Below are 18,923 nucleotides of genomic sequence, written 5' to 3' on the forward strand. Positions count from 1 at the left end.
GCGCCACTTCTCAAGATCACTGAGCAAGTGCGCGGCCTGGCGTCTGACCCGGAGTCCCAGCCAGGACGGCCCCAAGGGACTCCTGAGCTCCCGCCGGGGCCAGGTCTTCCTGCCCAGAGGCCGGACCTGTCAGTGCTGTGGAAATAGCTCTCCGGGGAGCGGGCGAGGCCACAACTGGCTTAGACTCCGGTATTGGGGTCGCGGGGGAAGCTTCAGGGCCAGGCAGGGAAAGCCCCGCCCACATAAGGCCGAGCATCTCCAAGTCTGACTCACGGGACATCCGCCAAGAAGTCTTCGCAAACACCCCAGCTCCTCCCGTCACCCGGCTTCTTATCCTGTGGTCTGGGATGTCACCTGGACCCCACGGCGTGAGGGCCCCGGTCCTTCACTGACACAGAGGAGGTCTCCACTCAGGGAACGTTTGGACAAAGGGAAGGACTCTCTCCCTGGGGGCTACTTCCAGAAGCCACCGAAGCCCTCGGGGCGATGACGTTCTCCTTTGCCCGGAACGGGCTGTGCACGTGCACGCTGCTCTCCCCGACGGCGGCACCTGCCTGCCCTCCGGCGCCATCGCCCCAGCGCCCGCACGCCACCCGGCTTCCTGTCCGCCGGTGAGAAGCAGGGCTGCCCTCGAGCTGGGGGCCCAGACCGCGCCTGCCCTGCCCTCATCAAACCCTTGCAGAAGAAAGGAAAGGGGAGGCCCGGGCCCGGGGAGGGCAAGGCAGGGGCGCAAGTCCAGGCAAGGCGGGCAGTCTGGCATACCGGGCCGTGTGGAGAGGGCGGTGGGGGCGGGGGGCGGGAGGGCGAGGGCGTGTGCGACGGCCTGAAAAGCACGCGGGGGTCCGCGAGGAGGCCAGTTCTGTCCTCTCTCCCCTCCCCCGCCGGGCCAGGCGGGGCCTTTCAAACACACGTCTGCACGCAGTGGCACTCCGAGAGATCAAAATGGTTTAATGCGGTCTAGTCTTGTGGCCTACGTCTTTAGATACTGCTGTGTATTGAAAATAACATGAAAATTCTCCAGTTTCACCATTTAAAATAGATTTGACATCGATTTGACCTGTGCAGGGGCCTCCTTCCCACCAGGCCCCCTGCCCCCACCAGGACCCTAGGGCGGCAGGGACTGGGTGGCACAGCGCCCGCAGGTACGGGGCGGGGGGGGTGGGGTGGGGGGCAGGGGGCGCCGTGCTCTGAGACACTCGCCCATCTGGACGCACAACCTCCGGGACCCGGGCGGGTCCGCGAACGCACACACGCCACCCCCAGCAGGCAGGCAGCAGCCCTGCTGACGGAGCCCGGCACACACACGCACGTGCGTTCGTGGCCAAGTCCTCACACACACGTGTACCTTGTGCCCAGGTACACAGAAGCGTCATCCTGTCACACGTGCTCCACGCCTGCCCACGTGGACAGAATCGGGGCAGAGGGCTGGTGGGACCACGGCCGGTGTCCGTCCTGAGTACTGTGTGCCCAGCCCCACAGCCTGGTAAACATTTAAACCAACGCCTGCATACACAACGAGCACACAAACAGACCTATGGGTAGATATACACATAACCGTGTGAGCCTGTGTGCAGTTACACACATGTATACATCGTGTATAGACACCATCAGCCCAGGTTCACACATGCACGGAGATCGTCGTGGGCACACGTCTGCACAGCACTCCCACGTACACTCGTGCACTTACAGGAAAAGCCACAATTGGACACGTTTCACTGGTACACGGATGAGATGATTCCACACAGGAATTCACGCCTCGGTGCTCACACACGTATCTTGTCCCCAGCCCCCTCCCCACGTAAGCAGCTCAGTGTCTCAGGGCAAAGGGCGCCTCAGCCAGCTCCAGCCTCTGCACCACTGGGTCCAGGCTGCCGAGAAACTTCCTGCAAATACCACTGCCGGGACTGGGTGGTACAGCACCAGTAGGTACGGGGTGGGGGGGGGGCAGGGGGCGCCGGCGGGGTCAGAAGCAGGTTTGTACACCCACCCGCTCAGCACACAGGCCACACGTAACATACACACGTGCTCAGCGCACACACAACACACGGCACACCGCACACTCGCTGGGTTCACATGTTCCACGCCCCACACACAGGCACACGCGCCCCAGGGGCCACGTGATCCTGCCTCTGCACACACAGCTCCTCCCATCCGCCCTCCCGCTTCAAGGGCACTAAGGAGGGAGGCTATTTTGGTCTTTAGCACAAGCAATAAATAAATAAATAAATAAATAAATAAATACACACAGAGGAGGCAAAAAGAGGGCAGCGGAGTTTGAAAACGCAGCATCTGCCTTTGGTGAGAGATGAAAGGCAGCTCGGGAAGGCCCTCCTGCAGGGTCTGCAGCCTGAGCCGTCCGGCGTGGGCCTGGGAGGGGGACAGGCCTGAGAGGAAGCGCCCCCGGCCACCCGAGACAGCTCGGGCCTTGGGGGACCCAGGGCCCCGGGGCTCTGCCCTGGTGGGGTGAGTGGAGGGCTGGCCCAACGGGACCACGTGCCATCCCCGAGCGACCAGGCCCACCTGCCACCCCCCCCGGCAACCACAGAGACTCCGCATCACCGCCCAGGACTAACGCTGAGGCAGCAGGGGCTCAGGCCAGGAAGGAGCAGAGGCCTGTCCAGCGGATCCTGAGAGGAACGAGGCCTCTACCTGCCTCGGGCTGACCCTTCTGACTCCTCCTGACCGGAAGTTAGGGTGGCGTCTGAGGCCAGGGCAGGGCTTTCTGGGTGGGAATACACAGCCGGGCCCGGACCCTGCACGGCCCCTGACTTTAGGGCCAGGCCTCCCGCTGTTGCAGGGGTTGGAGGAGGGGAGAGGCAGAAGCCCCCACTGCAGCCCCTGGCCTCTCCTTGCCCCTCGCCCATCTGCACTCGGCCTCTGTCTCCTAACTTGGGCCGGAGCCCTGGCGTCTCCTGGTGGTGAGCTGTCCCGCGCCAGCCTGGACAGGCAGGCTGGGGCTCTCTAATGACTGACCGGCTGGGTCATTTGTGAGGAAAACACTCTCAGCAGCCCTGGGAAGGGCCCAGGCGCCGCCCTGACGGCTGTTCCCTTCGCCAGGAACGAGCCTGCGTTGGGCAGCTCTTGGGCTGGCGGAGGCAAGAGCCAGTGACAAATCAGGGGGCCCGAGCCGCCAGCTGACCGAGGTGCCCAGACGTGTGCGCTGACCAGCCCACGGCTCTCCTAGGACGTTCCTGTGCGTTCGGCACCAGGGCACAGCCTGGCTGAGCCCCACCCAGGCTCACCTCTGCTGCCCACCTTGGGGGGATGGGGTGCCGGCCCGGCCTGGCCTCCGCAGACAGAGGGCCATGGTGGAGTCGGGGGCAGCAGGGAGGACGGGTGAGTCCCATAAAAACAGTGACAACTGGAGCCAGACCCCCCCCCCAGGGTCTCTAAGGCACGACTCATGCTGGGCCCCGTGGGGACTGGGCTGAAACACTTCCTTGGAGTCGGGGAAGCTGGCCCCCCTTCCCATGGAGCCACCCCTACGTTCCCCAGCTGCCCCTCTCTGGGGAAGGGGATGGAGGCCACAGGGCAGAAAAGGAGGGAAAATCCGGCGGGCTGGGGTCGTGGAGGGGGGGTGGGGGCTGGGGGGAGGGGGGAAGCAGACCTTCCGCCGCAGGCAGGTCCCATCCCGGCCCTGAGATGCACCTCAAAGGAGGTACAGAGTCAAACTTAAAAAGCTCAGACTGGATTCTTCCCGGCCCTGACTCCCACCCCAGTGACACCGAAAAGCTCTTGTTATGATCATTAACAAGGTCTTGGTTTTGCCATTCCAAAGGAAATCCAGTTCACCCCGTGCGCGTAAAGCACAGAGGGGTGGGGAGGCGGGGTTGACCTCCATGCCTGCCCTCAGGCCGCGGCGTCGGGCACGTGCCCGGCCTTCATGGAAGAGAGGCCAGCCCAGCCTCGGGGACCTTCTGGAAACCCCCCCAGCTACTTGCATCCTGGCAGACTAATGGAATTCTAATTGTCCTTTCCCACCCCCCCTCAAATTATAAAACTTTTTTTCAATCACATGTTAATTTTTTTTTTGTAAACAGTCTTAAACTAAGGTCGAGAAAGCCCAAACCCGGTGTTTCTCCCCAAGTTAAAAACCAGCGAGGTGCACTGCAGCCCGCCGGCCTTCGCCCACAGAGGCCGGGCAGCTGGTGAGCCGCTTCTGGACAGGCTGTGGCTCCCCCCTGAGGCAGAAGCCCCCAGCTCCTGTGGCCCGGCCCCCCCGGGAGGCCACCTCCCCGCCCCCAGGCCTGCTCTGGCCTCAGAGGCCACTCAGGCCACCCACTCTTCCACCAACATTCCCAGGCCGCTGTGAAGAAACGTAAAACATCTAAAACGCTACTGAGTCTGCAACCAGGGCCCAAGCCCATTCCGCTCTGGCCCGGGGCCCTCGCGGGACTCGGGGCCTTTCCCCGGCGGGGCGGATGCTGCACCTTGGCCGCTGGCGGCTCAGATCTCGGACTCCCGTCTGTAGGGCCGCTGATCGAGGGCGGTGCCGGCCTGGGGTCTGTCAAAGTCGCGCCTGGCCTGGGGGCCGTGGCCGTCCTGCTCTCTGTCTGCCTCGTCCTCGTCGTCGCGGCTCAGGAAGGCCAGCTCGTTCTCGTAGCAGAAGGAGTTGGCGCTGGGCAGCAGGAACTTGTTCTCCACCAGGTCCTTGGCGCTGCAGCGGGGCGTGGACGGCACCTCGTACGTCTTGTGGAAGTGCGAGTAGTCGATCTTGTACTGGTTCTTCTCCTCGAAGAGGACCGGCTCGAAGCGGTGGCCCCACAGGATCTCGTTGGCCAGGTAGGAGCTGCGGGCCTGTGTGGTCATGGCCGTAGCCTCCACCATGCCCTCCAGGATGACCACGATCTCAAAGTCGTCCGTCTCCAGGTCCTGCCGGCTGATGCCAAACAGCGGGCTGGCCTCATCGATCTCGTGCAGGATGGTGATGGGCGACACCAGGAAGATGCGGTCCAGGCCCTTGTCGAAGCCAACGTCGATGTCGATCTGGTCCAGCGGGATGTATTCGCCCTCCTCCGTGACCCGGGGCTTGATGAGCTGGGCCCGCACGTGGGCCTCCACGATGTGGCTCTTGCGCAGGTTGCCCACGCGCCACATGAGGCACAGCTTGCCGTCGCGCAGCGCCACCACCGCGTTGTGGCTGAACAGCAGCGTCTGCGCGCGCTTCTTGGGCCGCGCCATCTTGGCCATGATGGCCCCGATCATGAAGGAGTCGATGATGCAGCCCACGATGGACTGCGCCACCACCATGAACACGGCCACCGGGCACTCCTCGGTCACGCAGCGCAGCCCGTAGCCAATGGTGGTCTGCGTCTCAATGGAGAAGAGGAAGGCCGCCATGAAGCCGTGCACCTGCAGCACGCAGGGCGTGCGGCCGCGGCCCTCGGCCGGCTCCAGGTCCCCGTGGGCCATGGCGATGACCCAGAAGATGACACCGAACAGCAGCCAGGAGGCGAGGAAGGCCAGCGAGAAGATGAGCAGCATGTAGCGCCAGCGGATGTCCACGCAAGTGGTGAACATGTCGGCCAGGTAGCGCTGCGACTTCTCGTCCATGTTGGCGAACTCGATGTTGCACTGGCCGTTCTTCTTGACGAAGCGGTTCCGGCACCTGCGCCGAGTGTGCACCTTGCCGTTGCCGAAGCCATTGGCGCCCGACATGGTGACCAGGTGCAGCCCGTCCTCCTCGGACGACACGATGCTGTAGGGGTTGGCACGGCCAGATGCGGTCATCCCGGGGGCGGGGGCGGTGGGACCCCAGCTTGCCCCCGGGCCAGCTCCAGGCGGGGCAGCTCCTGCAACAGAGGGGACAGCAGGCTGGCAGTGAGGCCGGCAGAGCAGCCACCCGACCTGCGCCTCCGCCCCGACCCGGCCTCACCCCAGCCAGCTCCTCGGCCACCTCCCCTCTCCCGACCGCTCCAGACGGGAAGCCTGGCTTCTTCCTCAGTTTCCCTTTCCCCCACCAAGGGCTCTGCCTGCAAAGATATTCAGGGTCCAGCCCCTCCTCCCACCTCCCGGCCTGAGTCCCTGGCATCACCCGCCGAGAGCAGCATGACGGCCACCTCGCCAGCCCCCCCCCCCACGCCGGTGCCAGTGCCCACGGCAGCCGCCAGGAGTCAGTGCGCCCTCTGCTGGGACTCCTCAGACCTCACCTCCAGTCTCGCCCTTGCTCACCCCCAGGCCCACCCGGACACCGTCCTCCCAGGCCCTGGCTTCTAGGCCACAAGGGTGTCTCAGGGCCCCCCTGCACCTGGGCAAACTGTGCACCCCACCCAGGACCCCACGGTAATCCCGCTGCACCGGCCTCTGACCTCGTAACGGTAGTAATAACGACAGCAATGGCTCGCCGGGGCTGCACCCACCGTCCCACCACGAGACCGCGAGTCCCTGAGCGCGGGGGGTTTGCTGTTTGCTCACTGCTGTCTCACCCCCAGGGCCTAGACCTGGGCATGACAGACGCCTCAAGCCGGGCCCCACCCGTCCTCCTGAGGCTTACGCTCTCCCCGCAGGCGCCCACTCTCACTGCCCACATGCTGTGCTCGTGGCCACCCCATCACCAGGGGGCTCGCTGACCTCGGACCTCAGCCCGGGGGCCTCTGCCACCCCGCCTTCCTCAGCGCTGAACAAGAGCGGGGGGGGAGCCTCGGCCCCCTCGGCGGAGCACCGGGCCGGCACACGTCCTCACACACGGGGCACACTCCACAGCGCCGCTCCCCGTTCTCACGGCTGGGGGCAGGCACCCCAGCCCCAGACGCGCAGGCCGGTGGCCACCCCTCCCCGGGTGCCCCGCCGGCTCTGGGCTGGCCTTTCAGTGCCAGGCTGAGGCATCCGCAGACCGGAGACCCCGACACCACTTGGCCCCGCGGGCACTGAGGCCGTCTGGCCGTCCGCGTCGGGTGCCCCGCGGGAATGGCGTGGCAGGGCGCTGAAGAGGTGGGCCTGCGCCCCTTACGGATGGACCCCACGCCCCCCGACCCCCACCAGTCGTCCGACGAGGTCAGAGCTAGCTGAGCCTCGGGGTGCTCACGTGTGATGAGACACTGAGGCCCCAGAGAAGGTCCAGGGCGGCCAGGCCAGGAGAGAGGAGGCGGCAGCACTGCGACCCAGCCCTGGTCTGTGGGACGGGGTGACCTCTGACCTCTGTTCCAAACCCACACGGCCAGCCAGGCTGCAGACCCCGCCCAGGGCCTGCCCGGTCGCTGCAGCCACCGCATCCCCAGGTCTGGCAGGTGCAGGGCGCTCCCTGCTGCCCGGACCAGCTCATCCATCCACAGGGACAGCAGGCCAGACCTGTCGGCAAACGCTCGTGTGTCACCCGCTCGGAAGCCTGAGGAGGTAGCTACCGTGGCTACTTCTACGCTCTGGATGGCGGCTCAGAGAGGTCAAGTGACTTCCTCAAAGCCACACAACCACTAGGCAGGAGAGCTGGGCGCAGAACCACTTCTGTCTAACACAAGGCCTCCCACCGTGGGGACCCCAGGCTCTGCGGCGGCCTCTGCTCAGGCTGCCATCCTTCCCCCACGGCTGCTGCAGCTGACAGCCTCACCCTGGGTCTGAGGAGCTGAGGCCTCAGGCCATAGTGGTGGACACGGCTCCCGCCTGGTCCAGGAGCCGGTGGTGGTGGGAACCCCGTGGACTGTGCCAGGAAGACAGCTCAGCCCTGGACTCCTGGGCCTTCCAGGGGGAGGTGGCCAGGTCTGGGGCACGCCGATGCCAGCAGCAGGCCACTGGATCACCAGGGGCAGGTCTGTGTGGCCAGGAGGCCTTGAGGGACGTCCAGCAGGTCATGGCTGCCCCGGGTGGGGCTCTGAGCAGCTCGAGGCCTGGGAGGGACAGAATCGCAAGACTCGAAGGCCAGAGGAGCCCAGCCTGGTACACTGCTCCCAGCAGCTGGGCAGCCTCCCACCTGGCCAGCTCGCAGTGACCACTGGCATCTCTGCCTGGGCTGGGCGCCTGGGCCGCACCCAGACTGTGCTGCACAGTCCTGGGAACCCCTCTTCTACTGGTCTTCCTCCTAAAGCCACAGCGAAAATCAACAGGTCACATTCGCAGCCACTCCCCTGCTTCTCAGAGCTGGAAACTGGTACTCGGAGCAAAGTCACCTGTGCAAAGTCCCCCGAAGCCAAGGAGCAGAGACACAGCGGGCGGCTCTGTGTGCACGCGTGTGTGCACGCGTATGCGTGCATGAGATGCCAAGGATGGGGGCAGCACCTCGCGGGCGCTTGGTGAACACACCACCAGAGAGAAAGGCCGAGGAGAGGATCCACGGTAGCAGCTCCGGCACCACAAACTTGCCAAACATCCAGCGACCCTCTGCACACCCAAGGCAAGAAGGTTACGGGGCTCTGTGGTCTTTAAGGACTCGGTTTAAGAAATGTGGGGGACTTCCCTGGTGGCGCAGCGGTTAGGGCTCTGCGCTTCCACTGCAGGGGGCCCGGGTGTGATCCCTGGTCGGGGAACTAAGATCCCGCAAGCCGTGTAGCATGACCGAAAAAAAAAGAAAGAAAGAAAGAGAAATGAGGGACAAGATTCTCAACCAGCCATGTGCGGCCCGCTGTGGCTCCTGTCCAACGGGTGCGCACGGATCAGACAGAAAGGAAATTAGATTTGCTTTGCTGGAGAGGCTGTAGCAAGCAAGGAGGCCGGCTCCCCATTTTATAGATGAGAAAACTGAGGCTGAGACTTGCCCCAGGTCACAAAACACCTTGTGGGCCAGAACGAGATAGATGGTAAAGATGATAATTAAGACTACGTTGGTCGGACGCCCAGGTTGGCCAGTGGGGTTCCCAGGCGTCGCTGGGAGGGAAAGGGGAGAGAGGCACTACGGTCCCCTACCTGAGCCAGCCTAGGCGACTTCGGCACTGGAGACTGGGAGTGAGGCAGGCCCAGCAGGCTGGACCCAGAGACCCCGAGGGGAGGGGGAGCTGTCCCGAGCCCGGCGTCTCCAGGGCCCGGCACCCGGCAGGCTTGGCGCACCAGCAGGGCCTGGGCTGGGAGCTTTTAGGGAGGCAGCTAACACATGACCCGAGGGCCAAGAGTCATCGCAAAGTGCCCCCGGATGGAGCGGGACACCCCATGCCAGGTCCCCCGAGGCTCTGGGCCTCAGGTTTCAGCAACGTCCGGAGGAGACCAGGCCAAGGCCAAGAAAGCACGGACTAGTCGGATCAATGGAGGGGGCACCGAGGAGAAGCTCAGTGACCCCCTCCCTCGGGAGGCCTCCCAGGCGGCAGGACCCCTTCACAGGGATGAGCAGAGTAACCAAGTGCTTACTACCTGCCGGGCGCTAAGAGCTCCAGTAGCTCACGTAATCCCTTAGTGTGACTTTCTGGATGAGGAAACTGAAGCTCAGAAAGCCTGAGTCACTTACCCAGGGTCACACAGCCTTTCAGGAGTGAGCTCCTGGTCTGGGGGGGTAGGAGAGAACTCAACCCCCCCCCATTCCCCTAGGCCAGACTGTGGACATGACACTGTGTTCCAAGCCTCGGTCCTCAGGGTCCTTGCAACGCCACATGGCGATGAGACACAAATAACCCCAATCTGAGCCCGTGAAAGCAGAGGTAAGACCCTCACCAGCACTCCTGACCTGTGGCCATTCAGGCCCTGCTTGGAACATCCAGGGACAGGGCACTCACTACCTCATGGTCAAGTCCTTCCAAGTCCATGGTCTCTCCTTAAAAATCACTTGCTTCAGGGAAAGCCAGCGTGCAGCCGCATACACCTCCCCGCAGCCCGTGCCCGAGGCAGGCAGGCATACTAATCCGTCACAGAGCGCTTTCGCACTGCGCCCTGTGGTGGCCACAGGATCCTTATCCAGTTACTGCCCATCACACTCAGCCCGAGAGCTTGCAAAACCCAGTCCTTCATCTGCAGGCGGGAAGACGGAGGCTCCAAGAAGGGCGCCCTTGCTCAGCCACGCAGGAAGCGAGAGGCGTGGGCCAGGCCTGGAGGCTGCACTGCGTGAGACGGGGCAGCTCAGGGGCGGCAGGCTCCCAGGGCTGGGGCGCAGGGTGGGGGGGAGGGGAGAACAGGCTGGCACCGCAGGGTCCAGTGAAGAGGTTGAGGCTGGCTGAGGAGAGCCAAGAGCTGGCCTGGACAGGAGCTGGCGGGTTAGGGGGCCGACACTTCTGTTCTCACACTCTGGGGAGACACGGCCATCTCCTGTGCCCACCCACCTTTCCCAGGCACATTCCCTCCCCTCCCCAAAACATTCAGCCGGCCTCGGTCACCCATGGCCTGCAAACGTTTGGGGTCAACACCGTGCAGGCCTCCTGGGCCAGGCCCCTGCAAGGCCCCTGTGAGGCCGGAGGAGAGACGTGTCGCCTTGTGCTGGGCATGGGAATGGCCGGTGCTTGGCTGTCCCCGGGCCCTCACCACTTCGAGGCCCACCTGCCCAGCTTCCAACCACCAACACCAGTCTTTCCACCCAAAAGACCAACACCAGTCTTTCCACTCTGCCCGTGCACCGGCATGCCAGGGAGTTAATGCCCCAGGAGCAGCTGCCTGCCACGACGGGCATACTCGGGGCACCTGCTCTACTCAGCCTCCCAAGGCCCCTCAGCCCCTGGGCCCCCCTCCCAGGCCACGTGGCCAACATGCTCCCCCTCTCCTCCAAAGCTTCCTCCCCTCTTCCCTCCACTCGTCCCCGCTGTGGGGTCACTGGGCAGTCCAACCACTCCCCCAGTTAGCCCAGCCACAAGCCTGGCCTCCTCCCTCTCCTTTAGCCCCCAGATCCACTCCCTTCCCAGGTCCTGTGTATTTTAGCTCCTGAATGACGGAAGCTGTCCGCCCACTCCTTGCCCACAGACACCTCCTGTCCAGGCCGTTCCTACCTACACAGCAACAGGTTCCTGAGGGGTTTCCTGTGGCAAGCCTTGTCCAACCCCCCAATCACAGCCAATGGGAATGCTGGAAATCCCCCTATCGGTCGGGAGTCAGCAGAAGCCCACCGCTTTCACGAAGTCCTTTTACATTCTCTGGCCCTGGGCTTCCCCTGTTAGGACCAGAAGCTACTTTCCGCCTTGTGTGAGAGTTGGCCTTGCCTGGGCCCCACCTCGGGCCAACCTCAGAGGTCCAGAGAGGTTGGTGCAGGCCTGGCACAGCGGGGGCACCCAGGAAATGCTCAGTGTTCAGACAAAGACGAGGGAATGAGCTGCTGAACAGAGGGATGGCTGAGGAGACAGTTACACGTACAGGTGGGGGGTCAAGCGTGTGGATGGAGTACAGGTGGGGGGTCAAGCGTGCGGATGGAGTACAGGGCTGACGGACGGGGATGGACGGATGCGGGTGACCAGAGGCATGGTTCGTTTAGGTGCGTGAAAACTGCTTAGATGAGTTGGGCGAACGGATTAGTGAATGGATGAATAGATGGATGGACAAGTGGATGGATGGATGGGTGGATGGATGGGTGGGTGGATAGACGGACGGACAGACGGGTGAGTGAATGGACGGATGAGTGGATGGATGGATGGATGGATGGATGGGTGGATGGACGGACGGACGGACGGGTGAGTGAATGGACGGATGAATAGATGGATGGACAAGTGGATGGATGGATGGGTGGATGGATGGGTGGGTGGATAGACGGACGGACAGACGGGTGAGTGAATGGACGGATGAGTGGATGGATGGATGGATGGATGGGTGGATGGACGGACGGACGGACGGGTGAGTGAATGGACGGATGAATAGATGGATGGACAAGTGGATGGATGGATGGGTGGATGGATGGGTGGGTGGACAGACGGACGGACAGACGGGTGAGTGAATGGACGGATGAGTGGATGGATGGATGGATGGATGGGTGGGTGGATGGACGGACGGGTGAGTGAATGGACGGATGAATAGATGGATGGACAAGTGGATGGATGGATGGGTGGATGGATGGGTGGGTGGATAGACGGACGGACAGACGGGTGAGTGAATGGACGGATGAGTGGATAGATGGATGGATGGATGGATGGGTGGGTGGGTGGGTGGATGGATGGATGGGTGGGTGGATGGATGGATGGGTGGATGGATGGGTGGGTGGATAGACGGACGGACAGACGGGTGAGTGAATGGATGGATGAGTGGATGGATGGACAAGTGGATGGATGGATGGGTGGGTGGGTGGATGGATGGACGGACGGACGGACGGGTGAGTGAATGGACGGATGAATAGATGGATGGACAAGTGGATGGATGGATGGATGGGTGGGTGGGTGGATGGATGGATGGATGGGTGGGTGGATGGATGGATGGATGGGTGGGTGGATGGATGGACGGACGGACGGACGGGTGAGTGAATGGACGGACGAGTGGATGGACGGATGGATGGATGGATAGATTGGGTGGGTGGATGGACACATGCATAGATGGATGGGTAGGTGGGTGGCTGCATGGCTGGGGGGATGAATGGATGGAAAGATGGCTGGCTGGGTTGGGTGCGTGGGTGGACAGTTAGATGGATGGGGGGATGTGTGGAACTAATGGATGGAAAATGGGTGAATGAGAGGTCGAACAGGCGGGTGGATGGGTGCGCGGGTAGGGGGACACAGAGATGAGTGGGTGGGTGGAGGCACAGATGAGCGTGACTGCGTGGACAGGTGCATATCCGTGACCTTAATCTTACCTCTGGAATCCTATCTTCTAAGTAACGGTGCTCACCAGGCAAGTGACTGTCTTCAAGGCTGCACTAGCAGAGGCCGCCATTTCCCAGGCGCCAGCTGGAGCGGACTCAGCGGCTGGAAGACCCTAAAGTTAACAGAGCACAGTCACCACTCTCCTTGGGGGAGCTCCACCGTCATCAACCTCCACACAAACCCCCATTTCTGCTTGCTCTGTCCCCCGGACCCTCCCAGGACCCCAGGGAGGGTAGAGGGGGCCTCCAGCCCACCCCAGTGCCCCAAAGCTTCACAGCCCATGAGACTGTCCATAACAGCCCTTCAGAACCAGAGGAGGGCAGAACAAGGCGTGCCCCCAGAGAAAATGACCGCTGCTAGCTACTGAGTGCCCACTGCATGCCAGACACTTGGTAGCTGCTTCACGGACGCCAACTCAGGCAAGCCTCATGACAGCCCCAAGAAGTTGGACCCGCTGCTGCTCCCGTTCCAGAGAACGGGCACTGTGGGAACTCTCCTCGGGCCACAGAGGACCTCGGGGCCCAGCCTGTGCGCCTGGCCACCTGCAGAGCCTTCCCCACGCCCCCCACGGGCCCCGCTGTGGGCGGACGGCCCCCGCCTTCCACGGCAGTGCGCTGTGAGGTCAGGGCAGAGAGCAGCGGGAAGGGGCTCGGGAGCCTCGGAGGCGAGCCAGCCCGAGATGCCCCGTCACCTCTGCCCTCCCGGCCACGGCGTCCGTGCGGGTCACCCTCTTGCAGCCGACGCCGGCGGGAGTCCACAGTGGCACTGGATTTTCCAGCGGGGATTAAGGGCACTGCTGTGAGTCGGCCCACATCACAAGTCTCCTGGGGCAGCACCAGCAGTGGGTTCAGAAGCACACGGACCTGGGCTCCAGTCGCAGCTCCGCCCCTCACGAGCTGTGTGACCTTGGGCGCGTCACTTCCCGGCTCAGGGCTTCTGCTCGCTCTGGTAGCGGTGGCCTGGCTGGTCCCTCTTCACTCCAGGCTCCCACCGCAAGACGCCCAGTCCTCAGGCCCTGCTTCCCCGCCCTCGTTGCTCCTAGAGCAGCAGCCAGCGGCCCTGCCGTTGGCCGCGCTCAGCCATTTCCTTCTAAAGCCAATGGAGGCTCCATCCCAGACCCCATCGCGCAGCTGGACTGCCCACGGCGAGGACCCGTTCCCGGGTCACTGACCTTGTCCTTGCCCTGGAGTGGACACCCGCTGTGCCCGGCCCTGTGTGCTGGGTCTCGGCTTCAGTCATTCCAACCTGCGCAGCCCACCCTGAGGGACAGACGGGGAAACTGAGGCTGGGGGAGGTGAGGTCCCTCGTGCCGGGTCTCCGAGAGCAGAGGAGGTGTCACAGGGCCGTGGGGAGGGAAGGGGGCGGTAAGCAGGGGAGCACTTGCCCTCCCCGCTTCCCGTGGTCACTCAGCCTCTGACTCCCTGCTTCCTGGAAGGGGCGTTCTTCTAGGAGGGAAGCAACACCAGCTCCGCTCTACACAGCAGGAAACGGAGGCTCAGATCAGAGAAGGGCCTCGCCCAAGGTCACAAAGCCACAGAGTGAATGGCAGCTTGGAGACAAGAGCCCAGGACCTGACACCCCAACCAGCGCTCCCCCTGCCCCTGCAGTGGCCATGGCCCACGAGACGTGACCCCCAACCCTCTGAAGTTCACCAAACACTTTCCTGGGTGGCGGTCACAGTCCTGGACAGGGGGGGCCGGAGCAGGGGCAACGCCTGCAGGTGACAGGGGTGACGGGTTGTGACAGTGAGGCTGTCCCTCAGCCTCCCAGCAAGGGCCGTCCTGTCAGCCTGGGGCGAGGCGCTTCCGTTTCCTGCCCGGCCTCCCCAAGGATGTGCCTGTGAAATTCAACCTGGGGGGAGGTGTGCGCTGAGCACAGGCCTGGCACCAGGTGGCTCGGTCGCCACCATCACAGCCTCCCCCGGAGCGGCAGGGCCCAGGGTCCAGTGAGCTCCCAGCCCTGCATTCGAGGCCTGCTCGCTCCCCAGCTCCCAGTGGGAACTTCCCTGGGCCTCAGGCTTCTCCTCTGCAAAATGGGTAGATCCCACGTGCCTGGGGAGGCTGTGAAGAAGGCAGACCGAGGCCCTGCCGCAGCGTCCAGTGAGCAGCAGACACGCGGTAAGCACCGGCCCTCCCAGCGTTGCCTGAGGGGTCTTCCTGCTCTGACAACCATCGGGGCGCCCGACACGATGGGAAGCTGGGGCACCCCGGACCCTCCCGTGCGGCCTGGTGTGATGCTCTCAGGACGCACCCAACAGGCTGAGCTCTGCGGGTGCAGGGGCCTGGCCGCCCCGCTCCTCTGTGCCAGGGGTGTCATCGCTGGCAGGGGCGCCCAGTAAACGCTGGCCACAGCAACCACAGTGACCACGGCCCCTCAGATTCCACGGCCTGGAGACAGGCTGCACGCACCGACACAAGGTTAGGCTGCGCCAAGCGGCCGGGAGGGACAGGTGTCCACTCTCCGAGCCCCGAGGTGAAGCCAGGGCAGGAAGTTCTGGCCCCCACGGCGGATGACAGGTCACGCCAGGCACCAGGGAATGTTTCCGAGGGTATTTTTATCTTGAGAACATCCTTCCCTGGGGGGTAGGGGCAGGAGAGAGACAGGGTGTCCTTGGCCCCAGGCCCTTGGAAGCAGCAGAGGACAGAGACCCCTGGTGCCCTCTGCCAGAGTGGCCATTACATCACTGCCCCATCCCTGGGCTTCCTTGGGTCCCAGGAGCAAGTGGGACCTGGAGGGTCTTGGGGTTTTCTTGGGGCTCCCAGCTCTGCTCAAACTCACTGTGCGACCTAGGGTAGGCCCCTGTCCCTCTCTGGGCCTCCCTCTGGCAGGCAAACTTTCCTGAGGGCACCAGGGACTTGGCGATGGACCAGGAGTGCCCGCCTGCCAGGGGCGTCCCCACCGGGCAGGAAGACAGCGAGTTAGGCAGCACACACAACGGGCAGGATCGGGGCCGCGGTCGGAGCCCTCGGAGCCCAGGGGAGGTGTCTGACCCAGTCGCGGGCAGGGCCTCCCCGGAGAGAGCCCGGCTGAGACCGACCACAGCACAGCGCAGGGCACTCGGGGTCCCCCAGGTCAGGGTGCGCATCGGCTCTGCCCTTCACACACTGGGCCTCGGGCAAGTCCCGCCCACCTCGGAGCCCCCCTGTTCCCATCTGCAAACGAGGGGGCTGGCCCTTCCGGTCCCAACATTCAGGACCCTAAGGATTTGGGGCTGAGGCGGGTATAGAGAGACAGGCAGGGGCACCCCCTGTCACCCTAATAACAGTGAGGGCGGAGGTGTGCTGAGTGCCTGTGTGCACAGGCGTTGCACTGATGCCTGCGGAAATGGAGGCCCGGAGAGGCCCTGTGAGTCATTTCAATGAGCTCGGACTTGACCCCAAGGGCACTGGGGTACCAGAGAAAGTATAAATTCTGAGGCAATACGGCTTGCGTTCCACTCTCGTCTCTGTCCCTTCCTGGGTGACCCTGGGCAAGTCGTATAGCCTCTCTGAGCCCAGTTTTCTCACCTGTGAGATGGGATTAACAACGTTATCTGTCGATGGCTTCATGATGGGGTTTCATCAAGTTAGTACAAGGAGCTGGAAATTTCCTGGTCCCCCACGCCCTGCCCTCATCACATCTCTGAGCCCCTGACTCACTCTGAAGAGGGGCCACAGGTCCCTGGAGGGCCTGGACTAGACCTTACCTCCAAGCAGGAAGGAGAGACCAGATGGACAGGATGGGAGGGACCCAGTGCACAAAGGCACCGTGGTGTCTATTTTTCTCACGGCTGTAATTTTTCAAGCTTCAACTTAATTCAAGCCTCAGACATTTTCTAAGTGCGCAGAGGAGGGCATGGACCTGAGATAGTGACAGGAAACAGCCTGGGACAAGAAAGACCATGAAAGAAAAGGCTGGAAAATTTGCCAACGTAAAAATATTTATGATATTGCTTATCAAAACCCACTATAAGCTAAATAAAAGGGAAATGATAACATGTCTGTTATGAAAAGGATTGATGTACTTAATATATAAAGGGTTCTTATAAATCAACAAGAGAAAAGCACACAGGAGGAATGATCGTGCGATCCTGCGATCCTCAGTGGGTGACGTCTCAGGAATGTCCACACCTCAAGCCTCAGCCTGAGCTGGCCCCTCACCATGGAAAGCCCCTCTCTGCCTTTCATCTTTCAAGCTCAAAGGACGCCTCCTCCAGGAAGCCTTCCGAGGTTTCCCTGGAACTGCTGCTACTCCTTGCCAGGTCCCCACAACATCTTTCTTGGACCCCTGGAACCAAATGCCTAGCTTCTGTGAGTGCCTGGCATTGCACCCGAGAATGTTCCAGGTGAGATGGCCCAAGCGTCTCTGACCAAGGAGGAAGTAAGTCACGGAAAAGAGCACGTGTGTCCACAGTCACCAGGCTATGAGCCACGGCTCCAAGCCCAGCACCCAGGGGTCTGGCCTCTGTCCCTCTGCATCCAGCCGCCTCCTTCCTAAGGAGCCCTCTCAGCCAGGGGCTGCCTAGCTTCACAGCAGGCTGGGGCCAGCACGAGGCCTGACCGGCAAAGGCCAGGCAGAACACGGCCTGACCCCCGGCCGCTTGCTGGGGGAGCACAGGGACAGCTGCTTTCTCAGCTTCCCTCCTCTTCCCCTCCTCACTGTGTAAATCTGGCTTTATTTGGGGAACAGAAGGTTCTGGGAGGGCCTGACAGACCTCTGAGGGCTGGGGTTCACCCTGGCATGGGCTGGAGGCCGTGCTCTGAGATCAGGAGTCTGGGAAAACAGGGTGGGCTTCCGGACGACCCACCGCTCCACCCAGGGCCCCCTTGCCAGCTCGGCTCCGGCAGCACTGCCAAGGCCTGGGGCCTCCACCCGCACTCGGCGTTCACTCACTCAGCGGACACCTACTGGGCCTCCACTATGTGCAGACACGGTGCTCAGGGCCGAGATCCAAGTGGGACAAGGCGGACAAAAAACATGCCGGGGAGAAAGGAACCCGCGTCATTCCAGAGGCAGGGTGGGCATAGGAAGACCTCTCCGAGGAGGTGACATTTGACTCGAGGCCTCTGGAGGAGAGAACGTGGGAACAGTGTCCCCAGAAGTGGGAACAGCACGGACAAAGGCCCTGAGGCTGGAATGTTGCTCCATGTGTTCAAGGGACTCAAGGGAGGGCAGTGGGGCTGCAGCCGGGTGCGCCAGGAGGGAGAGAAGGTGACGGGGGAGGGAGCGCTCAGAGGGAGAGCCGTCCTGCCTGGGACACACGGCCTGACGCCTGACGGCCAATGGGGGCACGCGAGCCTCCTCTTTCCCATCTGCCAGAGGCAATAACAATCCACATTGCAGAAATGGCTTTCAGAGGAAACGCTTCCACCTCCTGCCTTGCACGAGACCGGGACCGAGGCTCAGTGTGGGAAAGACCAAGCTGGAGGGCGCCTGACCTTCTGACCCACCGCAGCCTCCCACGCTTGTGGCCTCAATGCCACACACGCTTTTCCAACCCCACAACTTGAACTGTACACGTGAACACTGTGACACGTGCTACCTCAGCTCACACTATGCTTCCTTCGGACAGTCGCAACAGACTGGGGCTCAGAGAGGGTGAGCGCCATGCCCAGGGCCACACAGCTGGCCCACCCAGAGCTGGGTGGGATTCATCTGAACCCAGATTCAGGGCCATGGGAACAGAGGCCCGGGAACTGACCACACATATCTGGCCCTGATGTCTCCAGGAGAAACCACAGTCTCTCCAAGGGGCTCAGGACCACCTCCTACAGGAAGCCTTCTGCCTGGCTGCCGCTCCCTCATGGCTAACTGGTGCTGTGGGAAGGCAGGGGCTGCTGAGAGCCCAAGACTGGTGGGGCAGGGGCCTGGTGTCTGGATCCTATGAGGCCCTGCTGTGCTGTGTGACCTTGGCTTGAGCCACCAGCCCTCTCTGAGCCCGCGCCCAGGAAGAGAAGGTATATTTGCGGGGGCATGGTTCCTGGTGCAGGGGGTGTGAGCCGCAGGTCTCTGCCCCAAGCGCAGGAAGGGTGGCCACTAAGAGCCCCAGGAAAAGCTTTCTCACACCTGGAGCCTTTATTTAGCACCAACTGTGTGCGCCCCTCAACAATCCTGTGAGACACTGCCCAAAGAGAAAGCAACAGGGTCAGAGAGAGAATGCAGTGCCCCAAGGCCACAGGCCAGTCGGTGCCTGGGGCTGTGCCGTCCTCAGGCAGGGAGTCCTGGGGAGGCTGGGGGCCCGTGGGACACCCCCACACCTGGTCCCGACCTCTGCCAGCTCCAGCTTGCCCTCCTCCACCTCTAAGGCACGTGTTTACATGACTAATG

General features: G+C 62.8%; 1 protein-coding gene across 3 annotated transcripts in view; it reads right to left on the reverse strand.

Moving 5' to 3' along the window:
* Positions 1 to 1,320: 1,320 nt before the first annotated feature.
* KCNJ12 (potassium inwardly rectifying channel subfamily J member 12) overlaps positions 1,321 to 18,923 on the reverse strand; it is a 36,863-nt gene continuing 19,260 nt past the window's right edge. For 2 of the 3 annotated variants that reach the window (XM_060132858.1, XM_060132861.1), the window contains 2 exons: positions 12,608 to 12,729; positions 1,321 to 5,792 (listed from right to left, as the gene is read on the reverse strand). In XM_060132858.1, coding sequence (XP_059988841.1) covers positions 4,447 to 5,730 — 1,284 coding nt within the window. In that variant the 5' untranslated portion in view covers positions 5,731 to 5,792; positions 12,608 to 12,729 and the 3' untranslated portion in view covers positions 1,321 to 4,446. Of the gene's footprint in view, positions 5,793 to 12,607; positions 12,730 to 13,788; positions 13,808 to 18,923 lie in introns of those variants that run through there. The other variant, XM_060132859.1, reaches the window with a different exon arrangement.

This window comes from Lagenorhynchus albirostris, chromosome 20 (assembly GCF_949774975.1).
Source record: "Lagenorhynchus albirostris chromosome 20, mLagAlb1.1, whole genome shotgun sequence".
NCBI lineage: Eukaryota > Metazoa > Chordata > Mammalia > Artiodactyla > Delphinidae > Lagenorhynchus > Lagenorhynchus albirostris.